A 21,380-nucleotide genomic window follows, 5' to 3' on the forward strand; every position below is an offset into this window, starting at 1 on the left:
ATCTTTATTTCCATATCAGATCTTTAATAACTGTTGAATCGATGAAAAATATGAATTACTTTGAGTAAAGGCTTTGGGAAGCTACCAGATCAGGATTTGATTCCCAGGCTTTTCACTTAGCATCAGTGAAATCTCATGGGACCTCAGGTGTCTTACCTAACCTTTATGACCTCCAGCTTGTTAGTTAAAAGTTGTGAGTTTAGTGGCACCTGGGTGGCTCAGTTGATTAAGCATCCAACTTCACCCAGGTCATGATCTCATGATTCCTGAGTCTGAGCCCCGCATTGGGCTCTGTGCTGACAGTTCGGAGCCTGGAGCCTGCTTTGGATTCTGTGTCTCCCTCTTCCTCTCTGCCCCTCCCCCGCCTAAAAAAAAAACAAAACAAAAAACATTGAAACAAAAAAAATTTTTTTAAAGTTGTGAGTTTGAAATACCAGACTGTAACATCCCAACAGTTGGGCATACTAAAACGCCCAACTCTTTGGTGCCATAGTGAACATGTTAATGCTAAACTAAGTAGGTTAATAAAATTACTGAAAACAGTTCCCTGTCTCTAATGTTATCCTTTATTTGTTTCCAAGACCACAGTGGGATTGATAAGTAGGCACCAACACATAACAGATTCCTTAACGGTTGATTTCATGCTTACTGCAGGAAATGCTCAAAAGCAATGTGGAACATCTTGTTATGCTATATAGCAAAGGAAGATACCAAAGACAAGTTTTTCTGTATCTGTGTTTTATTTCACATGAAACAAATTTTAAAAACTCAAGAGAACAAGAGACTTCCACTCCCAGTTAAGATGGAGTAGCATCTGGTAGATCAACTTTCATGTCAAATGTAACAATGAAAACTGGATAAAATCTCCTAAAAATCTGTTTTAAGGCATCAAAGGACTGCTGAAACAAAAAAGACTTGAGCATGAAGATCCCAGGGAAGAATGAATCTCAAGTCGGTGAGCCAAAAGTCCATAGCCTCTTTTATCCTTAGATCATGTTCTGATTGTAGGCATGGGGCAAAGATTGAGAACACAGGTAAATGACCCAAGTAATGGGCAGGTGCTAACAGGCAGAGAAACCATCAGAGGTCTTGTCAGTGTTAAGGGGTATTGAAAGGCAAAACCTAGACTGTAATTTGTTGGGATATTGAATGGAAGGGAGAGATGAAGAGTTTAGTCAACCACTCAGCCTGTTAACTCAGTAAGACATTTTCTGAATTCTGAAGGTGTGCAGAATGGAAAGTTAAGAAGCAAAAAAGCCTCTAAAAAGAAAAAAATTTGCAGCAATATCTAGATACTAAAGATACAAGGATTGAGCTTCAAAACTGCCAGAGGGACAGATCCAGTGAACACTCTGGGCTCTCAATTGGAAAACCCCTGGAAGACTAATATATAAGAGGGGAAAATGAAGGTAAATCAGAGGTAGAGTAAACAAAAATGCAAATTAGCCTTAATCAAGCTGGCTCAGACTCTGATTAGATTAAGATGATCAATCCCCACTCTGCCTAGAAAAAGGAAAACAATGAATCCATTATGTAGCAGGTTGTCACCATCCAGAGCCTCTATAATTTGTCTAGCATCCAGTCAAAATTATCAGTCATACCAACAGAGGGGGAAAAGGATCCACAGAAAATTTATATCATGGAATTAACAGAGAAGAACTTTTAAGTAAGTGATTCATTAGTCCAAAAAAAAATGAGTAAAACAAAAGACAAATTCCCCAGAGAATTAGAATCTATTAAAAGTAATTGAATGGATACATATTCTAGAACAAAAAAATGTTAAGAACTAAAATTAACTAAATAGATGAGGTTAGCCGAAGAGATAAATGAATTAGAAGACAGCTCAACAGAAAATATTTACTCTGAAACACAAGTGGGAAAAGGATGGGAGGTATGAAAGCTTAAACTGAAAAGTTCTATCATTCAGATTATTGGAATCCCAGAGGAAACACACACACACACACACACACACACACACACACACAAATGAGACAAATAATTCTTGAATAATAACTGAGAAATTTCCAAAACTAAAGATGACCCACAAATTCAAGAAACTCTGTAAACTCTAAGCCAGAAAATAACAAAAAGAAATCACACTAGGCAAGTCATAGTAAAACTACTGAAAACCATAACAAAGAAAACTCTTTAAAAGCAGGTGGGAGGGGATGAGGAAGAAATTACCTTCAAAGGAGCATCAAAAGGACAAGACAGCTGAATTTTCAACAGAAATGGTGTAAGCATGCCTATAATGGAATCACATCTTTAAGCTGTTTAAAGAAAAACATGTAAATGAATTTAATAGAAAACAGAATAAACTGGAAAACAGTTGTAAAATTTACCCCCAAATACAGCATAGTTTTAAAAATATATGAAAGCAGGTTAAGAACTAAAAAAAGTATGGTATAATCTAATTTACTTTTAATCCAAGTTCCAGAAAGGAACGTAGAAAATATTGAAAGAGAAAATGGTTTAATAACTTTCTAAAACTGATTGAAGATAATATTGTACACATTCAAGCATTCAAGCAGCCCAAAGAATGTCAAACAGTGGAAAAAACACACCTAGCATGACAATAATTTTTCTGTTTTCAGCACTGAGGGAATCTTTTTTTTTAAGTAGGCTCCATGCCCAGCATGGAGCCCAACGTGAAGCTTGAACTCATGACCTGACGACAGATCAAGACCTGAGCTGAGATCAAGAGCTAGACGTTCAACCAAATGAGCCACCCAGGTGCCCCTCTAAGTGAATCTTTCTATACTCTGCTGTTATATTGGAGTTGCAACTCCGTAAATTCCATTTCCCATATTCCCTTACCAGCTGGCATCCTGTTAGGATCTGCCGATGGAAGGCACTAGAAGATTAAATGGCACTAGATAAGTAGCAACTGCCCAAACCCAGCAATTTTTTTTTGCATGAGAGACAGTTTTATATATTAAGCCACTGAGACTGAGAGGTTATATTATTACTGTAGGTAGCATAAGCCTATTCTATCCTAACAAAATATAAAAAAGAATCTTTTTAAGAAGACCCTTGCACCAACAAAAATAAAATGTAAGTATGTGAGAGGCATAAATGTAAAAGACAAGGCTATAAAAGATTTTGGAAAAGAATACAGGAAATACCTTCATCATTTTGGGGAACAAAAGAATTTCTCAAACAAGATATAAAAAGCATAAATCAAAAAGTAAAAGCTTGGGGCGCCTGGGTGGCTTGGTCGGTTAAGCATCTGACTTCGGCTCAGGTCATGATCTCACGGTCCGTGAGTTCGAGCCCCGCGTCGGGCTCTGTGCTGACAGCTCAGAGCCTGGAGCCTGTTTCCGATTCTGTGTCTCCCTCTCTCTCTGCCCCTCCCCCGTTCATGCTCTGTCTCTCTCTGTCTCAAAAATAAATAAACGTTAAAAAAAAAAATTTAAAAAAAAGTAAAAGCCTGATAAATGTGGTGTAAAAAATTGAGAACTTCTCTTCATCAGAAGACAAAACTAAGAGTGATACGACAAACTAGAAAAAGGAAGATATTTTGCAAAATGTATAAGCATCAAAGAACTTATGTCTATAATATACTAAAAATTCCAGTGAATCAGTAAGAAAAAGACTTGAAAAACATAAACATGAGGACTAACAAGAAAGTGTTCAATATCATTAATGATGCTAAAATAGACAATACTATGCATGTAACAAGTTACCTAAAATGCACAAGTAGGACATTACCAGGTATCGGAGAAGGCTGGGATAACAAGAACTCTCATTCACTCCTAATGAGAATGTGCATAACCACTCTGGAATACATTATATGGTAAAGTTGAAGACTAACTAGTAAGATTCCATACTTCAACTGCTAGATACATATTCTGCATGCACAAATGTGTTTATGTGTACCAGGAATCATGTATAAATATGCAAATGGAAGTATTATTCATAGTATACAAAGTGAAACCTTCTCAAATATCTATCAACAGTATATTGGCTATATTATGTACTGTCTGTCCTACAATATACATTAAAAAAACTGAGTCAACTCTACATATTAAAACAAACTACAGCTACACAACAGCATGAATACTAAAAACAACTGTCAAACAAAAGAAGGCAAAAGCCCCAAAAATACATGGATTCCATTTACAAAAAGTACAAAATCAGGGGAAAAAAATAACTACCTATTTAGGGATGTAGACATAGGTAGTAAAATTACAAAGACAAGCAAAGGAATAAGTACCATAAACCACGAGACAATGGTTACCACAAAGGTACTGAAAGCAGAACAGGAGATTTGATCCAGAACAGGCTCACAAGGGGCTCCTGAGGTGCAGATTTGAAAATGATCTCTTCTCTAACCCAGGTGGTGGTCAGCTGGGTGCTCACACTCACCTTCATATTTTTTAAACTGTACATCTGTGTTTTGTGAACAATTCTGTGTATGTATCTCAAAATTTTTAAATAAGAAATTTCAATTTATAACAGCCAGTCATGAACACACATGATTTCTATGTTCTCTGGGAGTCAAGGAGAGACTATGTTCCCTCACTTTCCAAAAAGGATACTGAAGCTTGGAAATGTAAGTGTTGAAACCATATCTAGAACCCGTGGTCAAGGTTTTGCCATTCAAGTATACACTTACCCAGATTCCACCTACACAGAGGAGATGCACAGGAAATAGTGAACTTGGTACAAGCTCACCCACCTTAAAAAATACTCAGAATAAGGCTCTTTAAGGCTTCTGGCAGGGACATTTTATTTTTTGGTTAAAGCCACATTGATAGAAATGCCATAAAAACAAATATGTAAACAAGGTATCAAAACTTTGGTTCACTAAAACACCTCACACCTAAAACATCTGAGGTACAAAGGCACCTTGCTAGGTGCTAGACAGCCTGACTCTGCTGTAGCCACTCTGACTCAAACTCTGTGGCCAGAGGTGGCACAGGCCAACCAGAAAGGTTGGGACCCAGGTCACCGAGAACCCTCCTCAGTCGGCTCTCCCTTTGGTCCAGACAAACATTCACTCCAACTAAGATCCAAGTGACAAGGCCTGGAACATACAAAGGTGTCTGTCATGTTGAACTTGAGGATGACATAGGCTGTGGGGCCAGGAAGGAGAAGGGCAGAAAACAAAGTCAGTCAACTTCTGTTGATCCACACGGCCTCAAGAATTCCTGTCCTCGTTCATGGAACCACTTATTGGAGACTGTGAACAGAAATAAAGTTATGTTAACAATCCTGTTGATTAGTTTAGCATCCAAAATTAATGACTCCTTCATGATGACTCCAGGACTGGGGCCTGATAATCAAACATGAGTAAGACATGCTGTCATACTCGAGTTGCTCATGAGCTGGTAAGGAAGACCTATATGAAAAGATTAACCGTACAAATGTCTGCCAGTGATAAAAGATGGGTATGTGTACGCTGCCATGGAAACTGAGCCAAAGGCTATCCATCTAACCATGTGAGGGAAGAGGAGACCCAGGGCTGGGACATGAAGCTGAACAGGAGTTATCCAGGGCAGATGATGGACATAGCAGATGACTCCTATATCAAAGGGTCCAAGAAGGGGGAAGAGGACAAGAAAAACATCAAGGCACGAACCACCTTGGTGTCAAGGACCTCAAGCAGCTTGGTATTACTGGGATGGAACTGAGATACAGAAACTAAGGATGAGGAAGACCATCAGGACTATGGGTGCCTGGACATCAACCTCAGGACCTGGGGGCCAGCAGATCCAATCTGTGTGCTGTGGGTAGCAGAGTAGCAGAGCTGGTGCTAACACTGCCTGTCACCTAGAGCTGTGTCCCAAATGCACCTAAAGCTGTGTCCTTAACACATACTACTGAAGTCAGAGAGCTTTTGAATTAAAGTACAAGATATACTTAGTTGAAAAAAAAGCAAATTGCCTATAAAGCTTAGAGTGATAAACAGCAATCTCCTACCCACCCCCTCTCTGCCAAACTCCACTTCTAGAGGACATTCAATTCCTTTAGTTGTTTCTTCTGATATTCTGCCACTTATTTCTAAGCAGCATGCTTATAGTGCTATCTCTTGTCTTTCAATTTTGGAATTCTTTCATTCTATCCCTAAAACACATATATTTAGTGTCTTTTATCTTCCCAATAAAGTCACAAATTTTAATTAAATTAATATTCAGTGCCTACATTATGTCATATAAGTGTCACTTACACCTGAGCCACCTAGCAGTATATGCTAACATTTGTTGCACATTTTCTTTGCCCTTTTAGTCAGCAATTGCCCCATTTATTTTCTAATTGCTTAATTTTCTGCGAACCTACCACTAATATCCCCAACTTCTCCAGGACAATATAAACTCACATCTTTGCAATCACTTCCTGTCATCCTCACTCAAGCCTCTCCCTGGCTCACCACAACTATTTCCAGAACAAAGCTCAAAGCTCAAGCTTTAGCCTGTGGTCCCAGCCTTGAGCCTCATCTCCTGGCCCCTGTGCCACAGGCCTCCTCTTATGCAAATGACAAAGGTGGCTGGTCCCCACACCTATGATGATGTTTTTAGCCTTGCTTGCTTAGGACACTCCTTCCCCTCTGTGATTCCAGTTCTCCCCCACTGCCCCTCACCCCTTGCCAGAGTCCATTCCTCTGGGGAGCCATCCTGGACCTACTATGCTTGTGCAGCTATTCTTCCTTGTGGCTTCTTCAGTTCTCTGGGCATCTCTGAGAGTATTCCCAACCACCTGTCCTGACACATAACCAGCATTGTGGTTAGTTACATGGCTGGATGAGACAACCACTTAGCAGGGGGAAAAAAAATAATCAAAAAGGAAGATAGCCTTGGCGTTGTAAAAATATGGCAGCAGGTATCTCCCAACTCAGAGTCTAAGGCTGACCATAAGAGCCCAGGCTGAGGCCACCAAGCCACTCACCCCACTTGCAGCCCACAAGCACGGGACAGGCAGCATGTCTTGTACGATAGTCACCTTCCCCACTCCGCAGGAGGTTGTACCAGAATACAGCTGTGCCCTAGGAAAAGGAGACAGCCTGTCACACAACACCCACAGATACTGGGCTCAGTGACCTGACCCCAAATACCATAGACCCTCTCTGAGCAAAAACACCCTCACTTTCCTGCATACAAAGCGACAGGGCTCTGAGATTCCAGCAACAGACAAGCACCCCAGAAAGCATCCACCCTTCATGAGGGGGTGGATGCTTGATAACCCACCTTCCCCCAAAGGGACTTCCCTCCCTATCCATATCCCCAGATGGAAGCTGGAGCCCCAAGGTCAGAGTTCAGGCAGGAAGGGGCTAAGAACCCTCAGAGTAAGAGTCAAGCAGGCCAGGGAATGGAACTCAGAGGAGAAAGGAATAAGGTCTGAGCCGTGCTTCAACCTGTGACCCACAAGGACTAGAACTCACCTTCTTAGGCCAAATGGCAGCCCCCAGATCAGGAAAAACAGTGGCACCGCCAGCTTCCACATCACTCATCTGAGAACAGAAGGCATATAGCTTGGCCTTTATACCCAAAGCTCTCAGAGCAACTGAGTCACAAAGGACACAAGAGTGCAGATTACCCTTCTCTGAGCAGGAGTGGCACTGCTTGAAGGCTCTGCTCTACAGCCAGTCAGCCACCCAAGAAAGGCTCTCCCCATGCACTACCCCTCCCTAAACCCTGCTTTAACCTGCATGGTTCATCAGGACAGCTCCATGCCAAGGGCTCTTGAGAGCTGTAGCCCTGCAGGAGACCCACATCCTGGCCATCCTCAGATAGGAACAACCCCAGTCTGTACACGGAAAATGCCTGACTGACCTCCCCCACATCCCACCCTTGTATCCCCTTCCAGGCCGGGCCATTCCTAAGGCACTTGTGCCCAGTGATCTGCCCTGACCCAGAGCTCCTTGCTGCTTCCAATACCATTGGTGGCCCCCACTGTGGGCTCTGTTTCTCTGGTTCTAGCAACACCCTCATCAGAATGGCACCTGCCATCAGAATGGCAGCCCTAAGGGCCAGCTAGGTGAGCAGGCAGAGTGAAGCTCTGCGGGCCCTGCTTTCTCCCAGTGACACCTCAAACTAAATGGACCACAGGCTCCACGGTGGGGAGACTACACTTGGGCCCGCAAAGCATGCCTCAACCCATGCCCATGCCCAAGGCACCACCTCTCTTTCATCTGGCTGGCTTCCTTCAAGTTTTTTTGTCTATAATGTATTAACAGGTGGAGTAAAAAAAATATTTCCACAGGATGCATGCCAGACAGACTAAAGAGCACTCAACAGACATATGGTAAACGAATAAGATGAAAACCTTTGATGGCTTCCCATAGTGCTGGGGATCAAATCCAGGCTCTTTTCTAGAACCCAAAGGCCCTGTCAGTCTCAGAAGCCATTCTCTCTCACTAGCAACTCTCACCTCATGCACTGCCTCTGAGTCACAATAGCCTTCTTCCATTTTCCAACATCCCCAGCTCCTTTCCTCTTCCAGGTCTCCACACATTCACTCCTCTGCCAGGAAGCATGTTCCACCAACTAATTTCCACTCAACCTTCAAGTCTCCACAGACACATTACTCCCCAGTGAGGCTGTCTCTGAACCTCAGCTTTTTTAAGGCACTTATCACCATGGTAACTAAATAATTACTTCTATGTTTAAAGCAAGTCTCTCATATTAGACCATAAGCCCCACCAGAGGCCACACGTGTCCTGCTCACCAGCATGTTCATGGCCATCCCCGGGACATAATAAACATACACAAACACTTAAATGAGATACCAAAGGAAAAGATGGACCTCGGTTTCTGTGTCTAAGTTACTTGACAGTCTGTATGCCTCTTTAAAGTGGTTGCAAGCATAGGGGAAAGCAAACTGTTCCTCACGTGACAGGTAAACCCAATGGCATGTGGCTGGAGCACAGGCAGCAGGTGGGAGGCAGGCCACTGAGTTCTGGGTAAACAAAGGCAGCTTTCATTTAAAAGCGCCTCATGGCAGGCTCCCCACTCTGCCACCAAGGAAAGAACACTCCAGGGCACTCACCTCAAAAGTTCTGACTAGCAGTGGGCCCATTAAAAAGGGTCAAGGACGTGAAAGTCATGGGTGTGGCTAAGCACACAGATGGGAACAAAGGTAAACTCTCTACTCCAGCCAAGAAGAGAGCTGAGGGCCAGAAGGCTCAGTCATTAAGCAACAGCTGGTGATATCAGGCCTCACAGAAATGAATGTAAGATAGCACTCTGGACCCAGTTTCCCCTGAAGACCCATAAGCTGCATGCATCATACTCACGTAGTTTAAGAACGTGGCCACACGGTTTCCCGTCCCTAAACGCTTGAAAGCATCTTGCTCATTTTTCTATAAAATTAAGTGAGAATGAACAGGTGGACCTGGCCCGAATACTTACATAGTTAAGAAACGTCGCTAACCTATTCCCCTCCGTTTTGAGGCCGCTGTCAAAAGGTCGCTGCAACAAACAACAACTTTCACACACGTTTGCAGATGATTCCACCCCCCACTCACAGGACCGGGGCCAAAAGGATCAAGGAAGGGCACTCAGCATGTATTCCATATATCAGCCTGGACCATGGACCATCACTGCAAAGGAAACCCTGACTGGGGCACAGGGGAAGGGGGGCAGGAACAGCTTTCACTAAGACCTAGTGAGGTTCTATGTTTTACAATCATGGTAAAGTGGCAGTTGGGGCAGGGGGAATACTCCCCACATCACAGGGATACAGCCAGGCTGCACTGGGCTCCACAGGTCCCATGCTTCCAGATTTGGACTTCTCCAGTAACAAACAGGTGGTCCTGGTAAGGCAGGGGGGCCTGATGTAGAGGTTGAAGTGCTCCTAGAAGCTCCAGCTTTCTCTCACCAGCTGGAGCAGGGCCTCTGAAAGCACCTGTGGTCTGGGCCTTACCCTAGAGAAGTCAAAGTGTGGCTCGTATTGTCCTCCCATTCCATAATTAGCAACCTGGTGGGAAAGAACAGCGTTGGACCTTGTCAGCAGCATGAACGGTCCTGGAGCAGGCCCTCTCCCCAGGGATACTATCTCCCCCTAACAGCTAAAACAACCTGAACCTCCAAGTGCAGCCTCTCTATACCCTGCCAGCACTGGCAGAAAAAAAACTAAATGTGTCCACAGCTGTGTCCAATCGTCAGGCTGCAGCACAAATGTGCTTTCCCAACACAACAGGATAGGCCACTGGGAAGAAGCTATGGGCTTCGGGGACACTCAGAAGTCAGCAGACAGAGATTTCCTTGAGGTAGGCTCTGGCCTGGGCCCTACATGATTGCGAGATAAGAAGAAGGTAATCCAGAGGAAAGCCAACAAGAAACTCACGACAGGGAATTTCTTTTTACGCTAGTTTGGGAGTGACTCGGTGCCTGACACTGCTCCTGCCCCCACTGTGTCACTGTGTACCAGTTGCTGTTCCTAGTCAAAGTGAGCAGGGCAAACGTACCTGACTCCCCTCTCTCAGCAGTTCCCTGTACAGAGTAGCTCTGTATCCAAGTGAAACAGCGGGACATGGGCAGCCAGCTGCAGTGTGGCCAATGACTGCTGCTCTACCACGGTGACCCCTGTGGGAGTCTGGACCTGGACTAGGACCTGAGCCATCTTAGCTTCAGCAACTACCAGATGTCATTATAGCAAAACCTTGGAATGCAAATAACTTCTTCTGCAAGTGTTCCACAAGACGAGCAAACGTTTCTAATAAATTTCAACTTGATAACAAGTGATATCTTGCGATATGAGCAGTACGTGACACCCAATAATACATAATCACAAGTGAGCCAATGGTTCTTGAAATTCGCCTTGATATACAAACGCTCTGGATTATAAGCATGTTTCCGGGATGAATTATGCTCACGAACCAAGGTTTTACTGTAATTAGATTATGAACTGTAAATACCTGACTGAACAGTTTATCACCACAATGTAAGTCCTAAGTCACAAACGTTTATTTTAGCCACAGTAGCCAGATTGATAGACAAAGTTCAAGAAGAAGCATATAATTTGTTATGGAAGCTGACAGATCAAGTGGCACCACCAATGTCCATCTGGGAGCATTTGGCTACTGTCTCTTACTGAAACCCTAAAAACCTCTAGGGCACAGCTATTAGTCTTTAGGAAGTTGGCATTTTCTGCATATCCTTTTTGGTGATTCCAAGAGTCAGATGTGAGATACTCCAAGATTGTCAATAATAGAGACCTACAGACATGCGGGAGAGAGAAGGAGGTACTTTTCAAGAGAGGAAATCTTCTTACTGGAAAAGAAAATATATATCAAATGTGAGGAAGGGCAGAATTTGGACAGCATGATTTTCAATGTCCAAAGAAATAAAATTTGATAAACAATCAGGGGATGAAAATATGCTGTCATACGCTGCCTCGGCCTGCAAGATTCCTGTACCAGAAATACCGGGAAATCCTGTCAACAGTGCAAGGAGGCCTGGTTCAGCCAGTGGCCCAAAGGCTGAAGGTGCATGTAAGGAGGGAAGTGCTACAGTTGTTGATAAAATATTACAAACACTTTCTTTGGGTCCAGTTTAGCTGGGAACTTGAAAGAAAATTTTAAATATGACTGTGATTACTGTAGCTATGCACTCTGCAAAATTTGATCACTGCTTGCTGTTGGAACTGCAGTGTATGACTGCATTTTCCAATACTCCCCTTTGCTGGATAGGATGGCTTAAGCTTGCAGCTGGATAGGATGGAGTGAAAGAAGCTGCATTATTTTAACGGACTCATCTTTTTACAGTTCAATCATGGTGCTGATGCTATTGTGTCTACACAACTTAATACTGTCCCCAAAGAGCAAGTGTCATGGGAGCTTCTGGATTTGCAATCAAATTCACCATCTGGGCAAACTCCAGGCCCAGACTCACAACTTTAATAACTAGCAACCGTACATCAAAACATTCTTGGGGTGTCTAGGTGGCTCAGTCAATTGAGCATCTGACTTGATTTCAGGTCAGGTCATGATCTCACTGTCTTGAGACTGAACTCCACATTGGGCTCTGTGCTGGGTGTGGAGGCTGGTTGAAATTCTCTCTCTCTCGCTCTCCCTCTGCCCCTCCTCTGCTCGTGCGTGCGCTATCTCTATAAAACAAACAAACAAAAACTGATTCCTGTGAGGAGGTATTCATTTTAATCTTTAGATGTGTTGTTACAAAAGTATTAAGAGTCAGTCATTTGAAAGACATGGGTATTTATGATATTTAGGTCAGAGTGAAGACACACACAAAAATGGTCAGAAATTACTTTTCTAGTAAGGCTGAGATGAGACATCAAGTCATAAGTGTCTTCAATCCTGCCAGTGTAGCATCTCTTCCACTATCAGACAAGCCTTTGTCTAATTCATAAGAAAGCCTCAATTGCCCTTTCTCCTCCAAAAGATCTACAGCAAACATCGACTACAAGTGACAGAGTATCAATAGGGAGCATAAGCATCAGCTCCTTTCCAGAAGCCTGTAATATTCTGAAGGACCAGGGACTAGAGACTTTTGCTGGTGCCGAGGCTCTAATGACACTTTAAACGGTCCATGTGGAATGAGCACTTAGAAGCAAGTGCTGAAACCCAGGTTGCTGTCCCCCAGACCATGTAGGGTCAAAGCTTTCAACACTGCTGGCTGGCAAAGGAAATGCCAAGACAGCTCCTAGAAGAAGGCAAACAAAAACGGGGCCTTAGCCCCCGGGCAGCTGTGGTCTGGGTCTTCCAGAAGAGCCCCAACATCAAGAGTCCCTCCATAGGGAGTCCTGGCATTCAGATCCCAGTCATCAATTCAGCTACAACATGATGACAGGCCTGACAAGATGGAGCCAGGGTTGTGGCAGATAAGCTAGTCCAAGTACGAAGCTTCTGCCTTTTAGATTTCATGTGAGATAAGGTAGAGAGGGTATAGCAGGGAAGCCAGCCAGGAGGGCACCATGAGCAGAGTCCCACCCACTCTTCTCAGCCCATTGGTTTAAAGCATGCAATCAGCCAATCAAGCAGAATGTCAATCTCGATGGGGGCAGTGAGAGTCCTAACACTGGCTCCAACAGTGGCAGATGTCTTAACAACAACAAATCTGCTCCACGAAGATATGGATCACAACAAAGCCAACAGGGATGCACCAAGTGCACTGAAAGTCCCTACCACTCTTAAAAAGGTGAAAGTAGGAGAAGTGATCAAAATCCTCCACTGATGGGCTTGTTTACAGAACTACATTAAAATTAAATTAAGCTTACAAACTCAACACTAGCTTGGGCTGAACTAAAGATTATATAAAACTTTCACAAGAATGAAAGGTAATCAGCAAGTTTTCAAAAACTGGTGGTGGGGTGGGGTTGGGGGGAGCGGAGCGCCTGGGTGGCTCAGCTGGTTAAGCATCCAACTGATCATAATCTCACAGATCATGGGTTTGAGACCCACGTCGTGCTCTGTGCTGACAGCTCACAGCCTGGAGTCTGCTTCAGATTCTGTGTCTCCCTCTCTCTGCCCCTCTCCTGTCTGTGTGTGTGCTCTCTCTTTCTCAAAAATAAATAAAAATAAAAAATAAAATAGACTAGAATAGACTAAAATAAAATAAAATAAAGTAAAACAAAATTAGTGGATTTCAAACAAATCCATAAAGAAGACTTTCAAAATCCAAAAGAAGACTTTTCTGATTGGTGTCACAGCTATAGGAAAAAAAAAAATCAGTGATTTGCTTGAGTGTATCCTGCAAAAGTTCTGAGAACCTTTTCCAAATGATCTTCAATATTCTAATGAAATCTATTGTTGATCAGATCCAAATGCCAAGCATCAAGATGAAAGGAGCAATCCTGAAATACAGAGAAACTCTAGCCAGAAAGACAGACCCAGGGGACTCTTAAAAAATGCCAACAGGTCATCACTTTACAATAGTACCCAGAAGTTCCAATGTTCAGAAGGGAGGATGGCCAGAACTGATTTGAATTCAATATACTACAGAGAATACATTAATTAGGAGCTTTACTCAGCTTTCATGTGTCTTTACAATCACCTTGGAAATAAAGGCAGGAAGCCAGGGTTCCACAGGGGGTACTTTGAAAAAAGCACTCCACTCTCACCATCCTCTCCAGGCCTCTCACTTTTCCTACCAATGTATCTCAGGACACGTCACCTCCAAGTGCATGTGAATCATGTGCATCAGAACCAAGACCTTTGAAGGTATTTACAGCTCTCTTAGAAGTGTCCTTAAAACCACTCAGGATTTCAGCTTCCAAAGTCAAGAAGACACAACGGGCCTGCCATGCCCACCACTGATCCCTAGCTCCTACTATGATACTTGGATACAGAGAAGATAATCAACATTTGTTGAATACTAACTGTTGGAATGACAGTAGGCATGCTTAATTCTGGCTTCCCTGTGTGAGGTCATTTCATATTCATATCGTTGTGCAGTCATACAGTTCATTGGGCAAGCCTCCCTAAGTCTGGCCATGGGCACCCTGGGAGACCATGTAGCCAGAAATACACACTTCCCAACCACAGGGTCACAGGGACCAGCCATACCTGAAGCAATTCTGCAGTCTTTACTGTTAGCCCTGTGATGTGCTGCATCCGACGATTCACTCGAGCCACAACAGGGTCATCATCCTCCTCCAGCCATGAGCTAAGTCAAAAGAGGGAGAAACAGGAAAGTTGGGAAGGCAGCTTAGGTGAGATCCTTCACTCTCCCCCCAGAATCAGGGCCAGCACAGGGTGAGTATTGTAAGTAGGGATGGTGCCAGCAAGTAGGACAAGCCAAGCCAAGCTCCCTTGAGTACAGACTAGGAAGCCCTGGAAAGAGGGCTTGAGCAGCCACCCCCCTCCCACCACCACTACCGCCATCACCTCTGCTAACCTTTTGGAAACCCTGTAGCTGGCCACAGTGAGGACGCCTGTCTTGGGGTCACGAACAGTGGCTCGTGCAAGCTGGAAGACAGGAAGAGAGGCACACTTATCCTTCTTTGTCTTGAGTGTTTTCCCAGAGAGACTGGGGCCAGACCCACCAGTCAGACCAGTGAGGGAGGAAGACTTTCAGGCAGTGGCTCTGGCCAAGGCAACGTGATCCTGCAAGCCAGGCAAGGTGGTAGTCTGAGGCCTCGACATTCCTACTCTGCTGCTGCCCCACTCGGTCATTGCCTAGCCCTGGGTGCTGCCCAGGTCTGTGCTGTATGCAGAATTACACCTGTGGAGTCTTCTTTATCCATTGCCTCATCTTCCTGGACAGACTGCTTTCTCACCAGGCCCACAAACTGCCCCTGACTGAACACCACCTGTGCTTGGCTGCTCCCACTGTATTCAGACAGTGTTACCATCCCAGAGCCTGAGGCCTTCTGAACCACAGCAGCCTCCTGTCCAAGAAACCTACGCAAACACCCTCCTGCTGCACCAGCTCACACCGGACTCCCACTGCTGTGAAGAGGAAAGATAGGAAGCACAGTTTCTACTCACTTAGGGGCCTCACAAGGTCAGATGACAGAATCCAGAAAGGACTCTACGAGTTGAAATATGTGAACTAATGCTTGGAAGCCACCTACCTCCACATACACACTCATACACACACATACACAAATACCCCTAACCTACCTCATCTCCCCCTCAGTCTCCACAGACAGGTGCAATGATGCTCCCAAGAATCACCTGGCTGCCCAAAGTCAGCCCCACCATGCTTCAACTGTGGGCCGTCCTAATGACCTCACATGGGTAGGACCACAGACCCAGATACCCCCACCCCAACATCACTTCCCCTTAATTTCAATTAATACTTAATGAGTACCTACTATGTGCCTGGCACTACACTGGTGACCAAGACATCGCCCCTGCCCTCACACACCTCAATCAAGTGAAGAAGGCAAAAGACTAGCTGCCTAATTGCAGCACAACATGGTAAGAGCTGGGAGTGGGGTAAGCTTACAGTCTGTGGGAGCTTAGTCTATACAGTCAGGAATGGTCAAGGGAAGACCACCTAGCTGAGACTTGAAGGGTAAGCAGGAGTTAGCCAAGTAGGGGAATGTTACAGTAACAGGGAAGGAACAGCAATGCAGAGGCCCAGAGATGAATATGGGTGTGGCACCATGACTGTAGATTAGAAGTTAGATGTAAGAGATGAGAGTAGGCCAAAGAGGCAAGTGAGGACTGGGCCTGGAAGCAAGCTTGTGGCCAATCAGAAACAGGAAAGGCAGGTGAGGGATACTCACAATCTGAATGTGGACACCTCATGGAAAACTAGGGAAGGGCCAGAGTGGTAACAAGGAGGCCAATGAGGAGGTCAAGGCAGAGGTCAGGCCAAGAGTTGATGGCAGAAGGGATGGAGAAGTGTGACTGGACCAGAAGATTGGCCAGGAGATCACCGAACAGGGACACTGCTGCTGCAGCAAGTTCTGGCAACACGGCAGCGCACCCAGGACAGAGGGCTTCCCTAAGCTCCCAACTACGATTCCTCCTGATAACAAGTGCGGCTGCAGCCAGACCCCACTCAAACATCTGAGCCTCGGTGCTCGCTGGACATCCACAATGAGGCTGTGGGCAGCTGTGTTCTGCTACAAGAGACAGGGCTATTTTCAAAGCAGGCCAGGGACCCAAAAAAGCAGCTGCCAGGCATTCCCTGCAGACCAAGTTAAGTTCATGGTTCCTACTTCAAAGCCAGAATAGCATCTGTCCCTCACAGGCTCCGGAAAGGAGAGGTCAGCTTTTAATGGCCAACATGTCATGGCTTCTATTCAAAGACAAGTTTTCCCCCCACTACACCGCCCCTGCCACACACATGTATACACACACACCCATCGTGAATACACACACAGATATGCTGCAGTGCCTTGGTCTGAAAGACAAGTGAGGAATGTCTCAGGAGGTCATGGCATAACAAACCCTCTCTTGCCCGGCAACCAGGAAAACAGTTTTCTTCCTTGGCTGACTCTGCAGCTGTCCCAGGGAGTGGAAAGGGAGGTCCTGGTCCCTGTTCTCCACACGCACTGGCTACACCATCCCTCAGCAACATCAACGGCTGATTCTGAGTGCTCGATGTCCTAGTACCTCAAGCCAAGGTCGCTTCAAATTGAGGTGCAGGGGCCAGGATAGGAACCTGTTTTCTGTCTCTCCACAAGTGTTGGGCCTCCTGGCCACTACCAGTCTATTAGGAGCACAGCAATACAGGATCTAACTAAATCCCTCCTTGTAATCACCAATGATAAGAGAAGGGTGGGGACATAACACCAAATGGTTCTCTTTGAAAGACGTCAAATGGAAACAAGTCTTCTATGAACTAGAAATATAAGAATAATTTTATAGCCTGATGACAAATGTACAAAAACCAACAGCCAACTGTATACTTAGTAGTGAAATACCATAGGAATCCCCAGGAAATTCAGGAACAAGACCAGGATGTATACTGTTAACAATGCTCATGGAGTTCTGAGCAGTTCAGAGGAACTGTAATTACTGGGAAGGAGAAAACAAAATTTTCCCTATTTGCAGTTGATAACAGTGTCTGGGCTACGTAAGAGAATCAGCTAAAAACCCAAAGAAGAATGAGACAGTTGAGCAACCAGGTGCAAACTACACAGGTCTGTTTCCTCGTGGGTAAAATGAAAACAATGACATAATATGTTTAAGACACGTGATAGTTAATATATGTTAAGCACTCAGAACAGGGCCTGCCATACTTAAGAACTCAGTAAACATTAGCTATTACTAAAAAATATATTTTTATGATCAATACTTCAGCATATAATAAACTAACACTAGAGACCTAATTGAACAACATAACTAGTAAAAACCAGTGAGGCCTTCTGTCCTAGCACTTGGCTGTTCACATTGGTTCCTTCAGTTTTCCTCACCATTGGACCAGGAACCCATAAGGTCAAATTGTGCAGTACCTCAGCACCCAGACAGCAGACTCATGCTAGTATCAGAAAAGGCCAGCTGAATAAACAAAGAAATCACTCCATGGTACCAGGGATGAGGTGGCCAGGAAGGAAGTGCAGAGATACCTACTTTGGGTTTCGCGATCTCCTTGATCCTCTCGATTTCCTCATCAGACATGACATCATAGTACCTGACGATGTGCGGACTGTCCCACTCATCCTCTTCTTTGAAGGGGGCAATGAGAAGCTGTGGTGTTCTGTTGCCATGGTGATACCTACAGAAAAGCCTCTTCTGCCTCCGGGGAGTCTGGAGAGCACACAGAGCGAGAGGTCCTGAGCAAAGTGCGTCTTAAACCTCGGACCCAGGCTGGCTTGGTGCAGAGGCTGGTCTCACATGTCGTGTCCAGCAGCTGCTCCCTTCTGCCCCACCAGAGAAGAAACAAGAGCCCCTCAGCTTGACTGAGAGAAATGATACCCCACAAATCATGTAATGTTTCTCCTCTTCCAAGAATTCCTCACGTCCACAAGTGCTGTGGCACAGGGTGATCCCTGACCCCTCTCACAGAGATATTAGAAGGTCAGAAGGGCTGACGCTGGGGAGAACCCATTCCAGGTGGAGGAGCCAGTGGGAGGTAAGCAGACATGGGCATGGAAAAGGCCCAGAGACCGCCTCACACCTGAGCCTCCTGGAGGAAGCAATGGAATCCCAAGGCTCTCAAAAGCCAGTGACACCTGAGACTAAGCTGTAGCTACTATTGTGTCTTTACTACACAGACCACAACTTCCCTTTGGGTCACATCCACACTCATGGTTTTCCTCAGAGCATGGGTCAAGCAGAAGCTGGGCATGCTGGGATGGGAAGGGGAGCTTGGTAATAACTTAGAGGATTGAAATTATGCCTGTGGGGTGCCTGGGTGGCTCAACTGGTTAAGTGTCCAACTCTTGATTTCGGCTCAGGTCATGATCTCAGAGTTTGTGAGTTCAAGCCCCACATCAGGCTCTGGACTAACAGTGTGGAGCCTGCTTGGGATTCTCTCTCTCTCTCTCTCTCTCTCTCTCTCTGCCCTCCCTCACACTGTCTCTCTCTCTCTCTCTCTCAAAATACATAAATAAAGTTCAAAAAAAGAAAGAAAGAAACTCTGCCTGGATCATCAGGGGAGACAGTCTCACAATCCTACACCTCAGAGAAAACCCATAGGTCAGCCACAGCAGAGGCTACAAAGAACTGGGGAAGAAGTTGAGGAAACGGCCTACACACAGAGGAACACCCTCCCCAAATGTGCTTGTCCAGAGCTGAAATCTAGGTCCACATGTAGGACCCAGCCATGTTTTCTCACCAGTTTGACACCCTCCCCACGACAGAGACTCTCATAGATATCCCTCTCAGGCAGGTAGTCCACAGGCCTCTCATAGATGCTTTCCTGTGTTGCTAGCCCAGCTTCTGTCTGATTTGACAACACTTTTTCTCTTTCTTCCTCCAACAACTGTTCAAAGTACCGCAGATTCCCTCCAGCTCGTTCATGGCTCGGGTCTAGAAAGAGCAAAGAACAAGAAGGAAAAGGAAACCACAAACATCTGTTAGATCGCTCAGAGAAATTATCCTGTAAGTGGTTTTCTCTCCAGGCAGCTCACTTTGCACGCAGCATTCTGCTTTTCCACAGCACCTAACGAGGCTCATCGGTCAAAGCGGGGAAAACTGACACAGGCTCTCCCTGCTCCATCAGAGATGCGAAAGGAACAATAAACTGGGGGACACTTAGCCGGCCACACAAGGGGTCTCCTCTCAGGCCTCCCTGAAGGGCCCATGGGCACAGGTCTAGAGAAGGAGTACAGACTCTTGCTGCCTCCTCCCCACTTGGCTGAGTCATTTACACCCATGCCCTAGAGTACACCCATTACTAGTGACCGCATCACATGCTGATCACAACAAGAAGGCAGGCTGAAATACTGGCAAAAAGAACAGCCACGACAATGCCACAACTTCATTTTGTGTGCCTCAATAACACAAAGGAGTACACTTGACAGGATTACTGTGCCACTCCATACTGAGGAAACTGAGGTCCAAAGATATTAAAAGATTTAGGTTAAGGTTATGCAGAAAAGGAATCCAGGCATCCTGACTCCCGGTCCAAGGCTCTTACTAACATGAAAGGATCTATAAAGCTCTCTGCCCACATCAGTCTTACAGGACAATCATACGCTAGGGGGCATCAGACTCAAGGCTCATGAAAAACAGCAGCTGGTCTATGAAATTCTCGACTGTGATAATTCCATATGTTAGTAAGAGGTGGAAGAGATAGATTTTAAAGACACACTGCTGGGGCGTATGGGTGGCTCAGTCAGGTGAGCATCCGACTTCGGCTCAGGTCATGATCTCATGGTTTGTGGGTTCAAGCCCCACGTCAGGCTCTGTGCTGTCAGCTCAGAGCCTAGAGCCTGCTTCAGATTCTGTGTCTCCCCCTCTCTCTGCCCCTCCCCCACTTGCGCACGCACTCTCTCTCTCTCTCTCTGTGTCTCTCTCAAAATGAATAAACATTTTTAAAAATCCAAATTTAAAAAGAAAAAGACACAGTGCTTCTGATCTCCTTCAATCCAACACCACAAGACATTCTAAACACCAATGCCATACCAAATCCCACCAGTAAGACCTCAGACTTCTAACTAATGGGGCAGGCCTCTGTCACTGCACAAACCCTCAAGTGCCTCTTGAGCTGTTCCTGACACTGTGAAGGCTCTCTATCCCGCAGAGCAGCAGAGGCACTGCAGCACTGGATTCCTATTTAAAAAGGGAGTGTGTAGGACGACAGGTCTGAGGGTATCCATCAGCAACTGGGCAAGGGCTCAGGCCAGAAATAAGGTGAGTAAAGAACTAGGTGGCAGATGGAATAGGCCTGAAAGCAGTTAAGGCATTAGTCACTGGCCAGGTGACATGTGAGACTGGCTCAGTCCCAGGACAGTGGCCAGCAGAGTGACCAGTTCTCCTGCCAGCTCCCCATCAGCTCTGACCTTCCCCTAGAACATACTTACCAAGAGAAAGCAGGCGGCGGGTGAGCTCCAGGGCACGGTGTAGGTCACCCAACTGGAAAACAGCATAGCTCAGGTAGTCCAGCACCTGGGCCTTGGTTGTGGTGCCCTCCTCCCCAGCATCGAGTTGCTTCAGCACCTGCTCCATCCACAGGACCGTATGGTAATAGTCGCCTTCATTGTAGGCTGAGCGGCCCATCCCAAAGCAGTCATCCACACTCAGCACTGCCTGGTACTTGGTTCCTGCAGCAGGAGAGGCCAATGGTCAGTCTCCAAAGAGCCTCTGCGCTGGCAGAAAGATAATCACATTGAGGAAGCCTGGACGAGTGGAAGGTGGGGGGTGGGAGGGCATCATCCCAGCTGAGTTCCACCATGGCTTCAGACCATGCACTTCAAAGTGAGCACAGAGAGGCTGGTCCTGCCTCAGACTGGAGTTCACAGCCAACCTCCCAGCTGCAGACTCCCCTTCTCCCATGTGGGAAGGGGCCTTTGTTTTTTTTTTGTTTTTTTTTCAACGTTTTTTTTTTTTTTATTTATTTTTGGGACAGAGAGAG

The 21,380-nt window shown here is 45.4% G+C and overlaps 1 protein-coding gene across 6 annotated transcripts in view; it reads right to left on the reverse strand.

Moving 5' to 3' along the window:
• Positions 1–4,707: 4,707 nt before the first annotated feature.
• P4HA2 (prolyl 4-hydroxylase subunit alpha 2) overlaps positions 4,708–21,380 on the reverse strand; it is a 34,250-nt gene continuing 17,577 nt past the window's right edge. For 3 of the 6 annotated variants that reach the window (XM_049649132.1, XM_049649131.1, XM_049649133.1), the window contains exons 7-16: positions 20,830–21,069; positions 19,140–19,333; positions 17,933–18,109; positions 14,799–14,869; positions 14,468–14,567; positions 9,865–9,918; positions 9,236–9,301; positions 7,382–7,450; positions 6,889–6,985; positions 4,708–5,185 (exon numbers count right to left, since the gene is read on the reverse strand). In XM_049649132.1, coding sequence (XP_049505089.1) covers positions 5,115–5,185; positions 6,889–6,985; positions 7,382–7,450; positions 9,236–9,301; positions 9,865–9,918; positions 14,468–14,567; positions 14,799–14,869; positions 17,933–18,109; positions 19,140–19,333; positions 20,830–21,069 — 1,139 coding nt within the window. In that variant the 3' untranslated portion in view covers positions 4,708–5,114. Of the gene's footprint in view, positions 5,186–6,888; positions 6,986–7,381; positions 7,451–9,235; positions 9,302–9,350; positions 9,755–9,864; positions 9,919–14,467; positions 14,568–14,798; positions 14,870–17,932; positions 18,110–19,139; positions 19,334–20,829; positions 21,070–21,380 lie in introns of those variants that run through there. The other 3 variants (XM_049649136.1, XM_049649135.1, XR_007461685.1) reach the window with 3 other exon arrangements.

This window comes from Panthera uncia (assembly GCF_023721935.1).
Source record: "Panthera uncia isolate 11264 chromosome A1 unlocalized genomic scaffold, Puncia_PCG_1.0 HiC_scaffold_17, whole genome shotgun sequence".
Taxonomy (NCBI): domain Eukaryota; kingdom Metazoa; phylum Chordata; class Mammalia; order Carnivora; family Felidae; genus Panthera; species Panthera uncia.